This window comes from Eleutherodactylus coqui, chromosome 1, assembly GCF_035609145.1.
Source record: "Eleutherodactylus coqui strain aEleCoq1 chromosome 1, aEleCoq1.hap1, whole genome shotgun sequence".
In the NCBI taxonomy this organism is placed as follows: domain Eukaryota; kingdom Metazoa; phylum Chordata; class Amphibia; order Anura; family Eleutherodactylidae; genus Eleutherodactylus; species Eleutherodactylus coqui.
Window position 1 is genome coordinate 389,100,224 of NC_089837.1, and position 18,230 is coordinate 389,118,453.

The 18,230-nt window shown below is 41.3% G+C and overlaps 1 protein-coding gene across 8 annotated transcripts in view; it reads right to left on the bottom strand.

The window, feature by feature from the left end:
* Positions 1 to 1,576: 1,576 nt before the first annotated feature.
* Positions 1,577 to 18,230, bottom strand: part of MCF2L (MCF.2 cell line derived transforming sequence like) — a 225,475-nt gene continuing 208,821 nt past the window's right edge. For 2 of the 8 annotated variants that reach the window (XM_066579691.1, XM_066579687.1), the window contains exons 25-32: positions 15,314 to 15,380; positions 15,115 to 15,230; positions 14,790 to 14,882; positions 9,862 to 9,936; positions 9,007 to 9,134; positions 8,218 to 8,330; positions 5,849 to 5,952; positions 1,577 to 5,762 (exon numbers count right to left, since the gene is read on the bottom strand). In XM_066579691.1, coding sequence (XP_066435788.1) covers positions 5,668 to 5,762; positions 5,849 to 5,952; positions 8,218 to 8,330; positions 9,007 to 9,134; positions 9,862 to 9,936; positions 14,790 to 14,882; positions 15,115 to 15,230; positions 15,314 to 15,380 — 791 coding nt within the window. In that variant the 3' untranslated portion in view covers positions 1,577 to 5,667. Of the gene's footprint in view, positions 5,763 to 5,848; positions 5,953 to 8,217; positions 8,331 to 9,006; positions 9,135 to 9,861; positions 9,937 to 14,789; positions 14,883 to 15,114; positions 15,231 to 15,313; positions 15,381 to 18,230 lie in introns of those variants that run through there. The other 6 variants (XM_066579685.1, XM_066579686.1, XM_066579688.1 and 3 more) reach the window with 6 other exon arrangements.

Genomic DNA, 18,230 nt, shown 5'->3' on the forward strand with positions numbered 1-18,230 from the left:
TTGCAACTCAATCTCAACAGAACAACCAGAATGGGTCCATCTATCAATCAAGGAGAGGTCTCACACAGTACTTGTAGGGTGACGTAGGATTAGTTTCCTGCACGGAGTCATACTTTTAAGGGCAGTCGCTCCGCTATATCATCTACAGGTTATTGCTGGGGATGGTATAGGGTGGAAATAGGTTATATTATATGATAGAAGTGCGTCTTCTGTGATTTTTGAGCTTGATGTGTCTGTGTTTAGACCAGATTTGTCCAAAGGGGCACATATCCCTAGTAATTCTGTGAGCCTCTAGATTGTTCAAACTCGTAGGCTGCTGCAGTTGGCATCCCTGTTAGTCCCTTACATGTCTTATTGGCAATAAAAATGGGCAACCGGGCAAGCCACGGAAGTGTGCCAATATTGTGAAGGCATTCTTGTGACACCCTTGCTGTATTAGGCTGAGCATTATCCCAGCATTATATATATATATTACACACACAAAAGAGCAGGCACGTGATTAATTTGCATTAATAACACAACAGTATCAGCGTGGCGAGTAAAGGCCCATTTAGGCAATGATTATCGCTCAAAAGCCATCTGTAAATGTGCCCATCTTTCACTTTTCTGCCGAACGATGGATTTCAGTTCGGCATGAACAGCAGAACAGCGGACAAGACAGACTGCACGCTGTGTTCTGCCTGGGGGCCGTTAACAGCTGATTGCATTCTCTCAGCTGTAATCAGCATGGCAGAACAAAGGAAATTTATTCAGAGAAAAGCAGGTGGTCTGTTCCCTGATTACAGCTCCTAGCGGCTCACACACTACTAATTGGTACTAATAAGCACTAGTACCAAGTAGTAGTTTATACAAAAATTATCACTCAAAAGCCATCTTCTGAGTGATCATCTTTGTGTCTAAATGCACCTTAAGGATCCTTTTAGATAGAACTATTGTCGAGAGCTTAAGCACCCAACAGTCGTCCCAGCACTTATTGCTCCTGTGCTATCACACAAGAGCGATAATTATTCAGTGAATGGAGGCGGAACAGGTCGGAGATTGCTTCACATTAAACAGGCAGTTGTTCACCGATGGACGGATGAACGATAGCCTATTTGCAAAGGACAATTGTCGTTTGATTGTTATGCCTACCTAAACTGAACAATGAATGATAAGCAAAAATTATCGTTCATTGTTCAGTCACTGTCGGCAAGAAACTGAATAAAACAGTGTAAAAGGGCCCTAAATCCTTAATTAGTGCACACATATGAGTTACGGTTTTGGTCTAACTGACATTTACCAGTAGCTGAGATCTCTCTGCCCCCTCCCCCCCCCGCTCACTCCCGAACCTCACCGCTCACCCCCGCCGGCCCCTGAATCTTTTGGCACGAGCGGGCATGTACTCGAAAATGGCAATACTCGCTCGAGTAATTTGCCTTAGTGAGTACGCTCGCTCATCTCTAGCTATGATCGGTACTGACAGATACAGATAATAAGGTACTGATTTATGTGAAAGCTCTCCTTAAAATGTGTTTTTTGAGGCTTCATATATTTAAGAATTCACAAAAATTCTGAAATTATTTTATTTTTTACCACAGTGAAATACAACAGGTGTTTCTGAAATGTACTCCATGAACCTTCATACATACAATATTCACATTCTGTACTCAAATTTACATTAGCAGAATAAAAATAAGCAGATGAGATGTAGTCTGTAAAGTGCAGTGACAAGTACTTAGAAATCACAGGCAAATATTAACATAGTCCCATGAAAAAGGGGTCATTTTAGCACAAAATGTCTACACAATATTATTCCAGAACAGTCAAATATTTTACAAAGTATTTACAAATAACTTACAGTGTATCGGAGAAATCCACATCGGTGCAGATTGTTACTCTTCATCACTGACTAAAAAAGTATATAACATCAACTTTATAGAACAGTGAATTTCACAGGGGCTGTAAAGGATTGTCATATGTCCTGAATCTGCCTCTATACCTGTAGACCATTCAACTCTACAAATATTACCCATAAGGCGCAAAGAAAAATAAAAGAATATGTCCGGATTCGTAGTAGAAGTCCCAGGTGTTTCCATCATATACAGTATAAGTTTAATGTCAAGGAATTCTACAAGAGGACATAAAAGTCTGAGTGTTGGCCATGGCTGATAAAAAATACCTACAAATCAGTCTACATATCATGTTAAAATGGCCAAAGACATAAGGTGGCTCTTGATCAAGCATTCTTTGACCAAAATCTAGCTTCCCCGATATGCGGCCACTAGATGCATGTTACCACTTATTTCAGGACAGGGAACATTCATCAGTCACTAGAAACAAGAGATTGTCAGAGGGACACACCAAGGATAAAATGGATCTCTATGGCCAGCTTAGAATACATTTGAAACAAAATCAAAGCTCAAACTGTACTGAGGTAGTTGCATTGTTTAGGAGATCCTTCCATTTAAGTGTTTGCTTATACTTCATTTAGATAAGGCCCTTTGCCAACTGACTGGGGTGCCTACAAAATCCAGCATCCAACGTCATTTACTACATGTGATCATGTATTACCGCTATGATCAGAAAAGCTGCTACTAATGGAAGCCTGTATCTCTGAAACCATGCAACCACATGATCGGTGATTAAGAGAATTAGACACCTATAGACAGAGATCCTCACCCTTTGCATCACTTTTCTTATGGCCCATTTACATGTAACGATTATTGCTCAAAATTTGTGCAAATGAGCGAATTTGAGTGGTAATCGTTCAGTGTAAATGTGAAAAAAATTGCTCACTATTCGTTCACCTGTCGTTATCGCTGATTTGCAGTCAGCATAAAAACTATCGCTGGCTTCTTGCTACATGTAAGCACTCCCCGCTCAGCGCTTCATGTAGAATGTGAAGAGGGTGAGTGAGAAGCCCGCGATCCAATGATAAGTCTTTCATTGTAAATGCTCTGCACGAGTGCCGACAACCTTAGCGGTGACATCAGCGCTCATTTAAATGACTGTTGGCCCGTGTAAAAGGACCATTAGATACAGATTTAATAAATGGAATTATAGCAGATGCTAAGTTACAGATACAAAAACATGTGACTTGGTCTTTGCATTATTATTGGGTAATTGCTCACTGATAGAATACATATAAAATGAATTGGCCCCGTGTGGATTAAATAGCCTGAGCCTGCTGAGAATGGAAAGTTGAACCCTATTAAGTTACTCAATGGATACAAAATCTGATTTAAAAATTCTGCAAGAGCAATTAACTGACACAGATACTAGAAATAATGTCTTTGACATTAACACACTAGCAAGTATTTCTATATATTTTTGGAAATAAAAACCTATAAATATATTTTATGATAATTTAGAGGCCCGTGCCTTCTCAGTTGTAATACTTGTTGCTTTTCATCTGCGATACAATCAATATTCTTTTAATAAAGTTATATCCATTTCATATGCTTTCTTTAACATTTATGAGGAAAATAAAAGGACTATTTCCTTATATATAAAAATAAAGTTTAATTTCAAGACGGAAAACAAAACAAAAACCATTTACTCTTTTCAGTGACTTCTATGATGCAGGATTTTTCTTTTTATAGCTAATACCAATTTTTATTAGTGTCAACAGATTTTGCAGTTCATATGAAGAAATCATGGCTACTGCTGATGCAAAACATGCAAGTTTTGCTACATTACAAAAGTGCACATGTGAATACAGCCTGAGGGCCCATGCAAACAACACAGCCATGTCTATGGAGCCTGTGCAGCAGTACGCGGAGGTCATTTGCGTTCCTAATAAGGTGCCATAATGTCTCCACAGGCTCCGTCAGATGCTTCCTTCTCACCTTGTTTCTAGGGAAGTATACCAGCATACATGAAAAATCCCACAGAGTGTTTGAAAATATGGCGCATAGGGAAGAAAGTAACAAAAGGGCCTATAAAGTCAGCGCTTGCATGGAGCTCTAATAGGGTCATGTGCACAAGCCCTCCGAAGCAGTCAAATCTAATTTCATAAAATACTGTCCCTTATTATCCAAATGCATTCACCTGGCGCCAGGTAATATATGCAATGTACAAACAAAGAATTACTGACGCTCCCACTATACCATCTTAATGAAATGATGATGACCACTAACTATATTTTATTTTCTACTAATTAAGGTGCGGAGTCAAGAGATGTCTGTGTGTGAGCAGCCTTGGATGGTTTTATAACTGTACAGGTCTTCTATGCTCTAATACGAGCTTGAAGAGTTTCCTTTTTCTATAAGGTGACAGTTGTGACCTATGGAAATGGAACAATATAACATTAGTTGGGGACAGGCATCTGAAATCCAGCTCAGTGGTAAGAAACTGGAATAAAAGGAGTGAACTGGCTTTTTAAACATTAGCGCAACTTGTTAATAATGAAACAACTATAAACTGTGCATTGTGCTTACCTCCTAAAATCTACCTCTGCCTCCTTCCAACTGCTGGTTTATGATGCTTCATCTATGTCAGCTATTGCCACATTACTACATCGCATTCTCCAACAGCCGTAGGTGACAGTGATGACTTCATTAATAGGAACAAGATGTCCGAGGACAGTATGTGGCATCCCTATGCCTACTGCTATTTGAGGACGCGGCCATGTGACGTTTCATCATAGAGGGAACCTGACAGACTTGGCAGTGGTGGACAGAGGAAGATTACGAAGGGATAACCCTTTTAAACCGAACACTGTTATCTACAGTGATACTACAGTGAATGTGTAAATATCTGGCAGGATTCACAAATTCGCGTGATTTGCATGTGCATTAAAAAACAAAATTGAGGAACAGACCCTGGGGGTCAGAGAGGGGTAAGACAAGGGTACTAAACTTTGCCCCTTTCTGTAATCTATTCTATCTTTATAGATATATGCATCTATATCTTTTTTATATTCCATTTCTCTATACAAATATAAAAGTGCAGATTAGTAAATAACTTCCGGTTTAGTTCCTGTACACCAGTAAAAATATTGTTTATGAAGAATAGAAAATACTCAGCTTCCGCGTGGACAACCACCTTCATGTTAGTGAACCATCACTGCAACGTCCTACAGATACCTTGTTACAGAGATGTGAACTACAAACGCTCGGCCTGAGAAGTGGAAAAATAATTTTCTATCAAACGGTCATGCTGTGAAAAACCTGACAAGTATGTTCTTCTACAAATGATAACCGCCATGAATTTCACAAGACGGTCTCGGTATAAAGATGCGAAAGGAAAAGACGTCGTCTTCGTTACACCTGGTGGCTGAGAACCACAGAAACTGGTAGAAGCACCATCTGAAAACATACGTATATGGAAAAAAACGCTGGCGGCATTGCCTGGTATGTCCTTCAGGGGTCATGAAATGTTCCACAGTATGGATGAAATGTTGACGGAGTAAACACTGTGAAAATGTAGGTTTGTAAACAGAACTAAGTGCGGGTTACGAAATGGGTCTCTCTGGCACAAGATATCACTGGACACCATCCTGCCTAGTTCTTTTCCCATTGGCCTGTTGGATGGAATTGACTGAGGCGAGAGCACAGGCATCCAATTGCTCTGTGAATCAGCCCCGGAAACTGCCTGTTCTTCATCCATCATGTTCTTCTCACTTGGCCCGCAGTCTGGGACCACCCGTCCACGACACACCCGATTTGTGCATGCTCTGTTCCAAGTTCAGCCCTTGATATCAGAGAAGCTGGTGCTGCTCGCATTGCAGCTTTCACTGCAGCTAGATGAGGTGCTTAAAGTGCTGGAAGCCGTTCCTGATTCTATACAGTGTGGAACAAAGACATCGAATCAACGCATGTCCAGAAATAATCTAGAGCAAACAAAGATACGCTAGAGAGAATCCTACCAGAGCTGCTAAGTGAATGCTCCGACTTGGAAGCCCCAATGTGTATCATCAGGTTGCTGGCAGGCACTAATCCTTCTTTGTTGGTGCTCAGATTTTTCACATACCTGCAACATATTAAGCAATGGATAATCATGGATATTTCTATCAACGGATAAAACGAAATGCATTTAATCTAGTCACATCTCAGAATTGACGTTTATTGTTAATCTCTTATGCGCCAACTTTTCAAGCAGCAAAGACAGATTGACTAAATTTGATGAGAATGAGCGATTTCAACCAAAACGATCATTCATCAGGTGACATTGAGCAATATAGGATTGTTTCAGCTGACTGATGACAGACAATCATCGCCTGGAAAGACGTCAGCCACAATAGTTGGATGAAAGATCTTTCATACACTAAATATCTTTTGCTGAAAGATTGTTCCCAGAAAGATCTCTGGTTTGTCATCTGTTGTCCTTGAACACGTATGGCCAGTTCTAACAACTGTGACAGTCAGCAAGGACTAAAATGTAGATGGCCGCATCGGTGAAATGAAAGAACCACCAGGCATTCCTTCATTCCATGGCTTCTCAATTACCAATCTACTTTTATCTCGTAGTTTGGCCAGCTAAATAAAGGCCCATTTAGACACAACGATTATCGCTCAAAATTTGCTCAAAAGCCGTCTTTTGAGTGATAATCGTTGTGTGTAACTGCACTGACATTGTGCCGTGTTTGTTAAGCCGTCTGAAAGACAACGATGAGCCTTATCAGGGATTTACAGCGGGATACGGCTGATATTATACTTTCAGCTGTATCCCGCTCCCTGATGACGGGCTGGGTATGAAGAACAGAGCTGTTCAGCTCTGTTCTCCATACCCCGTTTGGAGCGCTTCGTGCAGAAAACAGCTGGATGCACAAGACAAGCGAGGCCACGGCTCCCGGCTTGTCCTCTGCATCCTCCGCTGGGAGCGCAAGGTGATCGCTCAGCATCTGAGCGATCATCTTGCGCTTAACCCCTTAATGACGCAGCCCTTTTTCTTTTTCCATGTTCGTTTTTTCCTCCCCCCTTTAAAAAAATCATAACTCCTTTATTTATCCATCGATGTCGCTGTACGAGGTCTTGTTTTTTTGCGGGTCGAGTTGTATTTTTCAATGGACCATAGAATGTGCTGAAAAACTTTTAAAAAATTTAAAGTGGAGTAAAATGAAAAAAAAAATGACCATCTTTTAGTGTATCTTGTTTCTACGGCGCACAAACGGCAACAAAAACGACATGATAACTTTATTCTATGGGTCGGTACGATTACTACGATACCAAACTTGTATAGTTTTTTTTTTACTATACTCCTTTTTTTTTTCAAAGATATTTAATTTTGTTCAATTATTTTCTGCGGTCATTTTGTGCGCGCAATAACTTTTTTATTTTTCCGTCGACATAGTTTAGCAAGGGCTCATTTTTTGCGGGATGTTCTGTAGTTTCCGATAGTACCAATTTGGAATACATACGACTTTTTGATCGGTTTTTATTGCATTTTTTTTGGGAGACAGGGTAACTAAAAAAGTGCATTTCTGGCGTTCTTTATTTTTTTTTTTCGGACGACGTTCACCGTGCAGGAAAAATAATGCGCTACTTTGATAGTTCGGACTTTTACAGATGCGGCGATACCAAATACATATTTTTAATTTATTATTCAGATTTTTTAATAATAGATATTGCAAAAGGGGGGTGATTTAAACTTTTACAACTTTTTTTTTCTTCAATTAAAAAAAAAAAACTTTATTGATTTTTTTTTTTTAACTTTACTTTGAAGTCCCCCTGGGGGACTTTAACATGCGATGCTTTGATCGCTCCTGCAGTATGACGTAATGCTATAGCATTACGTCATACTGCTTTTTGACAGGCAGTCTATCAAGCCACCCCACGGTCTGTTCATTAGGCCGTGCAGAATTGACAGCGGCATTTAAATGGTTAATAGCCGCGATCGACCGCGCGCCTGCTCACGGCTATTGCCCGCGGGTGTCAGCTGTTATAAACATGTCCTGTTCTGCTGTCAGAAGTGTGGTCACCATTCACAGCAATACCCCATATGCACATGAGTACCACACATTATAGTCAAAGAAAATAGTTATTTTTGTACATGGCAATAGATATATAAACACTGAATCATCAGTCATCTGAATCCTTTCCCTTTGTTTAATTGTATATTTCATTTACCAATAAAACCAGTTCTGATTAAAAACAATCAAAAGTTTAGTGTGCAAAACATGTATCATTGAATATGGTAAACCCTTTCCCCCGAGCTGTAGAGGGCAGTGCCAGGACTATCTAAGTAGGTTATGGGCATGAAAAAAACATGAAGAGCTATGCTCTGAACAATCCGTACCACACGCCATCCTCCTCTTCCCGTATCAGCTGAACTACGTCTCCGCTTTTTACTGGAAGGTCTTGTAACCCACGCTTCTCACAGTCAGCAACCACAGTATATTTACCTGGACTCTGAAATCACAAAGAACATATTTCACAAGCAGTTCCCAAACACATGTACCACAGGACAAAGTAAAACTGTTGAAATAAAAAAAATGGTAGTTTTAAGTGTTGTAGAACACTTTACATCATGCAAGTACTAGAAGATCCATTTGGGTAAATCTTCAGATTTTTTTTCTACACATCTCTGTGTTCTGTAATATGCAGCCCATAGACTGCTGTGACTTCTGCTGTACCTCTGTGGGCTTGTGAGGGTTTTACTTACAGATTCATATGGAATTGGTAAGAAAAAAATGGATGCATGCTCCAATAAATGCCATATTACCCAGGAAGGCACCATTTTGGGCACATGTAATACCCCCTGAAGCTGTGACGGCAGGGTATCTAACTGATGATATCAAGGAGTAACCCAACGTGCTGCATGTGTTGCAAGCAACTGACAGCACAATGCAGTTGGCTGGGCAAGGACTACAGCTACATGGTCCACACCAGCACAGGTCATTTGGAGCTGTTAAGCAAGTTAAGGTAATACCCAGTTTACTGAGCAGCATTGAAGCACAATCACATTTATACAACCAGCATCACTTCTATATTGTGTCGGACAAGGAAAGTGAAGCTTACAAAAACAAGTATAAGAGTGGTCATAAATAACATGAATGTAGTCCACTTGGTCTTCTATGACGTTTACCAGCTTTTTATCTGTGGTCTCTACTGCATCATCCTCTGCATCTGAAGAATTGATTGGATCTTCTCCACTGGACCATCCATCATTGTTTTCTTCTGAAGCATCTAATGATTGAGATGTCCTGTTCCAGCCTAATAATGAGAAAATCACACACTTGTAATATACAGACTCCTTCTGGAAGCCAATATATCCCCTTCAAATACTTTCCATGGCTCACATTATCTACTTACAACAGTACGTCTCTGTTATAAATTCACACCCAAGCCCACTGCACTCTACATGCTGTATATATGTATAATGTTCCGCAGACATCTATTCACATTATTTCCTTCCTATTCCAGTAGAATGCAGGTTATACATTGCGTTGTTTATAAGCCATGCTGCCTTTCAGTATTGTGTGCACCATATGTATAAGTTGCAAGAGGAAAGAAACATATCCACTGCAAACCAAACCAAAAGTACTTCTCCTTATACCTCTCCGACGCACGTCTGCTGACGTCAAGTGAGATGTACTAAGCCACTTGGACTTCGTCAGAGTAAGGACTGAAGCCGTATCTGTGAAAGAGCTTGTAATAAGTTCTTTAATCTTTAAGGCATGCAAGAGCACTTGTAACGGTAGGATATATTGTATGTTACTGAATCAAACATTTTTAGCCTGAGAAACACGAATGACCCAAATCCTCCTTCAATAGAAGATAAATCTTATGAACACAAAAACCAGTTAAATATTACAAATCCACAATCACATTTCCATACACCGTCAGTGACTGGTATCCGTTCTAGTTCTGCTGAAGATGAATGTTCATATGGTACATGGCCTAATAATGGTCTGATAAATGAAACATTGAATCACTCTACCTCTTAAACCAAATGGAGTTGGGTCACTCTTTACTTCGTGGCGTTTAGTTTTTTTGTCAGGACTGGTAGGAGAAGCTGCGGAAGGATGAAGAGGAAAAAAACATAGAAACACAAGTATTGAAGATCCGGAAAGGATAGAATGGTGTACAGTAAAATGAGCACAGTTCATACCTTTGAGTTATTTTGGGATGCAGTTTGCATTGGTAAAGCGTTATTTTATATTGTAGCTACACGTTTAGAACGCCTACTTTGTCCAGCCATGAGTGCATGCTCTATGTATGCCCCATGCCCACAAAAAATAACGGAGGCACTTCCCTTGTCACATGTGACGCCATAAGGAGAACTCCAAACTGATGTCACAGAGTTCTCAAGACATTCCTAAGAAAAGATTTCCTTTCACTGCTCTGTGGCAGATGGCTTCATAAGTACATTCATTAATGAGGCTTTCTCACTGAAAAGGAGCTGCTTAGGATCTCTTCAACAGATGTAAGTTGGCCAAAAAGAGGCCAGAAAAGCTCAGTAACACACATCCTGTGCTGGTCACGTTTTATGGGTCCAACAGCATTCAGTAACACATTGATATAATGGATGTCCTGATTTAAAGAGCTCCATCTGGTGACAATCCATTTTAACCCTTTCCAATCCAATTTGTATCCTGGTTTTCCTAGGGGGCTTACTCTTTTTCTGCCATTATACAACAGTGCTATCTGCTGGTTAAAGCCAGTACTGCAATAGGTGACACGTTGGATAGGCTCCGACAGCAGAGAGGCTGGCAATATACAGTAAGAGAACCCCGACGGACATCTTCCAACATCGGAGCTGTACAGCCTTAAATCATAATGTCTTCAGAGATCAGACAGTGGATTGGAAAGGGTTAAATATATTTTTGAAAGAAAAGTCCCAGCACCCAATGGTCTGTATAGTTTGAGTCTGGGATTCTTTCTGGGCATAACACAGAAATAATATTTTTTATCTATCTAGTCAACAGACATTAAAACATCCAAGACTTCTGAAAATGCAGTGGATGCCACTCTAATAAATGTAATTGTATATGTTCAGCTTCCAACACAAAATGTGAGCCACATCTTAAGAGTTTTTTTTTATAAATACATGGGACGGTTACTTTTGTGGGTATTGCATTGTCACATTATGAATTAAAGATGTCCAAGTGAAGGAAAAGTGTTACATGGGGACTTTCATGGTATATCAGCTGGATATGCTACAAAATTCACTTGCTGTCTTGCCTGTTTCCACATCATAAATGGGAGAAAATGGAACGTAATCATGCATGCGTAGTCGTTTTTCAGGTGGGAATGGGGACCAGCTCCATATTCCAGAGATGAATGGAGATTGCATTGGTCAGAGATCTATTGATCAGATTTTATGGTGGATCTGCTATAAAATCCTTAATTGCAAAAACCCCTTCAAGATTTCAGCCATTACAGATATCCTAAACAATAGTCCCCTTCTGCTTAACCCTTTCCAATCCATTTATTTTTTCTCACCCATTCTCCCCAGCTCCAAATAAATTGGAGCTGGGAGAATGGGTGAGAAAAAATACATTTTCCCTGCACCCTCCTGATCTGACAGAGTTCAGGAGGGTGCAGGGAGGGACCTGCTTACCTGACCGGCGTCTTCCGCATTCTCCTTCTGCCTCCCGGCTCGGCGATCATGTGACCGCTGGGGTCAGGTGACACCTGGTGGTCACATGATCGCCGGGTCGGGAGACAGAAGGAGAATGCACAAGACGCTGGTCAGGTAAGCAGGTCCTTGCACGGTGCAGGCTCCCGGCTCGGCGTTCATGTGACCGCCGGGGGTCAGGTAACACCGGCGGTCACATGATCGCCGGCCGGAATCTATGCATTGCATAGCGCTAATTGAGCGCTATGTAATGTATAAAGAAGTGGGCAGAAAGGGTTAAAAACCCTTTCTGCCTTCTCCTCGGGGGTCCTCGATGACGACCAGTAAAGGAGTGCATCTGCACCCGATGTGCCTGACGATCGGGTGCAGATCCACTCCTGCACTGCAGTGTCGGGCCTGCCCCGACATCGGAGCTGTGGAGGAAAATGATGGTGTCGGGGCAGGCCCGACATTGGACTGGAAAGGGTTAATATTGATTCCCTTAATGCACGTAGCGGTTTTACAGAAGTACATAAGCATTGCCTCAGTTTAAATATATTTTAAAAATGTTACTTTTTCTTTTTTCCACAGCAAGCTGAACTCAAAACGAAAATACTAGAAGCTGCAAATGCTTGCAGAAGGCAAGAGAAAATATAGGCTCTTGGGGGCGCTGAAATGAAAGCACAAGCATGACATTAATCGGACAATATAGGAGTCAGCAAAGTGTTCTAAAGTGTTTAGTCTGAAAATTGATACTACTGCCAATTCCATTAATTTGCACTCACTGCAGCAGTGCGGCTACATGACATTCCAGAAAAACTCAAAGGCTGCAACACATATTTCTGTTTAGTAAATGAAAAACAGGACCAGAGATGATTAAATAACAGGCAGAAAGGCAGATCCTCTGGATGTTAGTAATTTATTAGGAACATTGTAAAGAAACACTTGACTAGATGGACTTCTCCCATGCAGCGTGCATTCACACTCGGGCGAGAAAATCATATATATACATGTTTATATATATATATATATAATTTTTCTTTTGCCAGTGGAAGCTATTTTTTCTTTTAAGTTACTAGAGGCTACGTTTTCATATGCTATCTTTCTGTGATTTCGAATATCTAGCAGGACCATTGTTAGAACATTCATACATTGTATCTCACAAATATCTGTCCCGGTAACAAGGACGGCAGTTTTCTATCCAGGAGTCTGCCTGTGCATCATGTTTTCTGCCAGTCATAGCAGCCAAAGGATGCTCTACTAAGAGCTAAAGATGCTTGTTACCAAGGGGTATATATTTTTGAGATTTCAGTAGTCATTAAAAGTGCCATTTTGTGTTGAATTTGGAGAAACCACTTGTTATACCGGCTGTGTTAAGTTATTTCAATAGCTCAAGTGCGATTATTTCTTGCAAATTGCTAAAAGTTTGTAAATTTGGCAAATAAACCTAATATGCAATGGGGGTTGAATATTTTTGATTGTAACTGTATAATGAAGATTATGACAGTTCATCCTCCCCGATTGTATACTAGTAATGATATTTATACTGTTCTCCCAGCGGGCATAGATAGTACTAGCTCTAGCTGATCACAAGATGCTGTGATGATGCATTGTGCGACTACTAGCTCTGCATAGAGAAAGATAAAGCAGAGAGAAACCTAAAATCAAGATCTGTCTGATCGGTATGGGATGGGAGACTGCACTGCATGGAAGTGCTGACAGTATACATAGGAGACATCCAGAGTGTGACAGGCAATCAGGTGAGGGGTGCAGTGATGGAAAAATGTGTATTTGCTGGAGTGGCCCTTTAAAGGGAATGTACCATCTATATTATTATTCCATTTTTATTTTCGGATTGTAATTTTTTTCTATTGTCAGTTCATGACTATGGGGCGGCCATCGTGATTGAGGTTCTGTTAAAAGCATTTAGAGATACAGTTTACAGCAGAACCTATTTGCCATTCACACAATAGACAGGGTCTGACACTGTGACTTCTATGAGAGTTTCTTCAGGAGACATTGCAGGAAGGGGGAAGAAGTGGGCTGTGACCATCCTCTATTGGGAATAATGGATCCTATGTTACCTATATTTTAGTATCACCTTTCATTGTAATCCTGCCTGTGATTATAATGAGGTGACTATTGATACATTTTCTGTACAGAACAGGAAGTGTCAGACTACTACCCGGTCTCCCTGAAAATAAGACCTACCCCCCTCCCCCCCCCTCCCAAGGCCTCAGCGTGATTTTTCAGGATTTTTGAGAATGCTTGAAATATGAGCCCTACTCTAAAAATATGTCCCAGTCAGGGCTTTTAGCCACTGGCGATAGACTTTCCAGAGATGCGAGAGTGAGTGAAAATCAATGATAATGAAACCAATAATTTTCAATGGTTTCATTCTCATTTGCGATGTTTTCACTCAAGACTTGCAGCGCTATGAAGAATCTGCGATATCGCCCATTGTTTTCAATGGGGACGGCCCAATTGAAATCAATAGAAGAAGTTCGCAAAGCAGGCTAGGAAACCCCAAGAAAGAGGGGCCAGTGGAGCAACAGGGGATCTCTGACATATCACTCCATATTTGGAGAGATAGGGGGCAGGGCTAGAGGGCTTTCCTGAGAGCAGAACCCACTAGCCTGCCTCCTCACTTGGCTAGAGAGGTATCACTATGATAACCCCTCTCAAGCCCTGACCCCACTCTCAGGTAAGCCCTGGGAAAGCCCCCTAGCCCCACCCCCATCTCTCCAAATATTGGGAGATTCCCTGTAGCCCCGCCCCCTCTCTTTCCTCTCTCTGGGCGATTCTTAGCCTGCTTCGCAATCTTCTTCTATTGATTTGAATGGGGCCGAAGCTGCTGCTGCCAGCCCCATCAAAAACAATGGATGATATTGCAGATTTAGCGCTGTGAGGCTTGAGTGAAGGCACCACAAATGACAATGAAACCATTGAAAATCATTGGTTTCATTATCACAAGTTTTCACTAACTCACGCATAGCAGGAAAGTCTCTCGCCAGTGGGTAAGAGCCTCTACAGTTAATAAAAAGTAGATTTAAATAGTGTCCAGGCAGCTATACATGTAAAAAAGTAAAAGCTTTTGGAGCAAAAATTCATATAAGACCCCATCTTATTTTGGGGGAAACAGGGTATCAGGCTTAGTGTGAAAACAACAGGATTTTAAGATCTTTTAAAAATTTAGATTGTGACATCGACTGATTTGCATAATTGGTCATTTTCTGATGACACATTCCCTTTAAAGAGCGTTGAGGATAGCATGGTTAGTGCATAGCATCTAGCTGGCCTTAGATTACCTTTCTGAGTTTTGAGGTTAGGAAAACCCTGCAAAGTGAAGCGCTTTTTTGAAACTGCAGAAGGTTCTGAGGTAGGGCTAGTTATTGTGCCATCTAGAAATGAGAGAGACACAGGAGACAAGAGAACTAGAGCCAAGTGGAATACATATATGTACATGCAGCAGTAAGGGGAAGAACAGACAGTATAAGGCACCAGAGCACAGCCATTAGGTTGGAGTATATTACACGGTACTAGAGGTTTGCAGCTACATTTACTCTAAACGGTCATATTTTAATGGTTTTATATTTTCTTGCTACAACAAAAATCACAGGACACTTTACTCACTTTTACCTTTCTCAAGGTACTTTGGTAATGTTACTAAAGAAGGATCAGGGCTTATTAAAGGTTCCATTTTCCTTTCCTCCACTTTTTTCACCTTTCCAGACTTGCATCTCAAAGGACTAAAAAAATGAATTGGAAACCATCAGCATCCATGTCAGGAGATGCACTGTTAGTCTCACTTCTCTGCGCTTGATATACGTACCTGGTACTAGATGGAGTAGGTAATGGGGAACTGTTGGTTTGCTCCACTGACTTGTGTTGACTGGCTTCTGCAAGCATAAACCAAAGTTATTGCAAAAAAGGAGTATAACTGAATATTCTAACAAGAATTTGATTTTGTAACTGAAAAGTTTTACTGAGGGATGTAGAAGTTCTGCAATATAAGACCCCTTTAAGCCGATCAGACATGGTTATACATTGTGAGATAACTAACCACACACACAACCATTATGCATGATATGACTGTAGCACATAATAGTGATGGCATATTATAGACTTTTATGCAAAACAAAATTTTAGGAAACTGTTACTTTAATAACAGTCAAATCTGTATAGAAACAGTCAGGTCATCAATATCACTATGCCAAAATACTGAACCCTCATCAAGGGCTAACCCTCAGTCTATCAAAAAACATCAAGTTTATAGCTCAGCTTTCTAGAACTTTTGTGCTTAAAGTAAAACCAGCATAAAGAAAAAGACCCCCGCGCTCCGGGACCAGGAAACTCAGTTATATAAATTAAATAACTTTTAAGGCAATAAAAGTTGTTTAATTTATATAACGGAGTTTCCTGGTCCCGGAGCGCGGGGGTCTTTTTCTTTATACTGGTTTGGATGTCGGAAGCCTGAAGGCTTTACACCCCGGGACGTCTCTCCTGCAGACACAGGATTGAAGACCAGGATCTTTCTGAAGGCAAACGTGGATATCGGGTGCCGGTGGCTCCTTTGATTAGGAGCGCACTGTGCACCAGGTGAGTTGTCACTCACCATTCTTTACATTTATCTATCTTTTTATATATTTTGAGGCGCTGAGATTTAATTTCTTTTTGTGCTTAAAGTACTTTTTCTCAAAGAGGAATTTAAATAACTCGAGAGCTTCAGGATGACCACTGTCTTCACTTCATTAAGTAAAACAATTGTCAGTCTATAGCTAAAAAAAGCTAAAGTCAGACAAAAAGAACAAATGTACCAAATTAATAGCTAATACGTGGTTAAGGAAGAGTCAAGAAGTGCATCAAGCAAATTAACCCTTTGCAATCCAATTTTGGATTCAGGGTTTCCTAGGGGGCTTACTCTTTCTGCCATTTCACAATGGTGCCATCTGCTGGCTAGAGCCAGTACTGCGGTATGGGACATGCTGGAGAGGTCCCCGACAACAGAGCGGCCAGTATTATACAGTAACAATACCCTGCCGGACGTCTTCCGACATCAGAGCTGTACAGCCTTCAATCAGAATGTCTTCAGACATCAGTGGATTGGAAAGGGTTAAGCTATTATGGGCAATTAATGGCTATTTATGTCAGGCTCCATATAAGTAAGCTCCCAGTCTACATCCATGTAATCTAGGGCTGGGACAAAGGGTAGGCAAAAGTAGGCGCTTGCCTAGTGCACCATGCAAGTTCAAATATAATGGGGTTGGATGGAGCACATCAATGAGGTATGCTTACTGTATACCCTACACTCTCTATATGCACCAATAGGACCTGGCTGAGTAGAGATGTACTATAAGCCCCACTTAGTTGCCCCAAAACCACCTCACTCACTCATCCCCTGAGCTCTCTGTAGGAAAGACTGAGAATGTGCAGGTGAACAGTCCTGCTCAGTCTGTACTGCTATCTCTTAGCTTTACTGTGTAGACAGGAAGTGAAGCTGTAAGCCAGTAGCTTTAAATGCAGAAGACCAAAAGCAACTGTCACTGTTGCAGTCAGGATCATTTGCCTCCCCCCCCCCCCCCCTTCCCACACGGAATATGTACAGCTTATTGTGTATAACCCTCCACTACTGCAGACCTTATGATCCAGTACATTCACCTCAACCTCACCATATAGTACTTTCTGCAGATAATGACACAGTAAATTGTGTATTGAATGCAAAGTATGAAAGTGCGTATGTATGGATAGTTGATGCAGATTGCATTATGTGCAGAGGGTGCATGCATGATGAGTGTAAGTACCTGGAGTGTATGCAGCCGTGAACATGGAGTCTGGAGTGCAATGTATGGGTGGAGTATATGTAGTGGTGAGACTGGGGTGTAATTAAGTGTGCAGACCACATGTATGAATTATATGTGGATGTGCAGAGTATGTGACTGGGGGTTATGCAGAGTGTATGAAGGTGTGCAGACTGTATGCAGGTTTCTTGCTTGTGTGTTGAGTATATACAGATGGAAAGTATATGTGAGTTTGGAGGGGATGTCACAATATTTCCCCTCTGTCTAATACATTTTGGCTTGTTAGATGAATTGGGTGCCAATAGTGTAACATAATAATAGTACTCTTTAGTTATATAGCGCCAACATATTTTGCAGGGCTTACAAAACAGGGGAGAACAGATACAAAAAACACTGTTACATCTAGTAATCAATTGATGGAAACAGTAGGGGTGAGGGTCCTGCTCCAATTAGCTTACATACTACAGATATGGGATGAGAAAGAAGGTACAGGGGCTGGAGATGTGCACGATATGGCAAGGTGGAGAGTGAGGGATGCTATACACAAAGACAATGGTCAGACTTAGGCCCAATGTCTGCATGCGGATTTTATTTCGTGCGTCTTGCTGCCTATAGGGATGCATTAGCATCCGTAGGGCAGCTAAAAGCATGCTGATGATTTCTTCCCGGTGTGCGGGTGGCACGCACGGGAAGGAATCACAACATGCTCCATTTTTCTGCGGACCTGCTGCACAGACAGCTCCCGCGGCTTCTGTTGATGTCAATGGAAGCCGTCCGCATCCGCGGCACAGCCACAGCTGTTTTTGTGCTGTGCCGTGGATACGCGGGAGAGCAGCAGATTTTTTTAAAAAAGCTGTGCACAGTGGATGCGCGCGGCACACTGCCGGCGTGCCAAGCACATCTGCCGGCCAGAAGAAAGAAGATCCGGCCTGCACATAGGAGAGCCCCGCA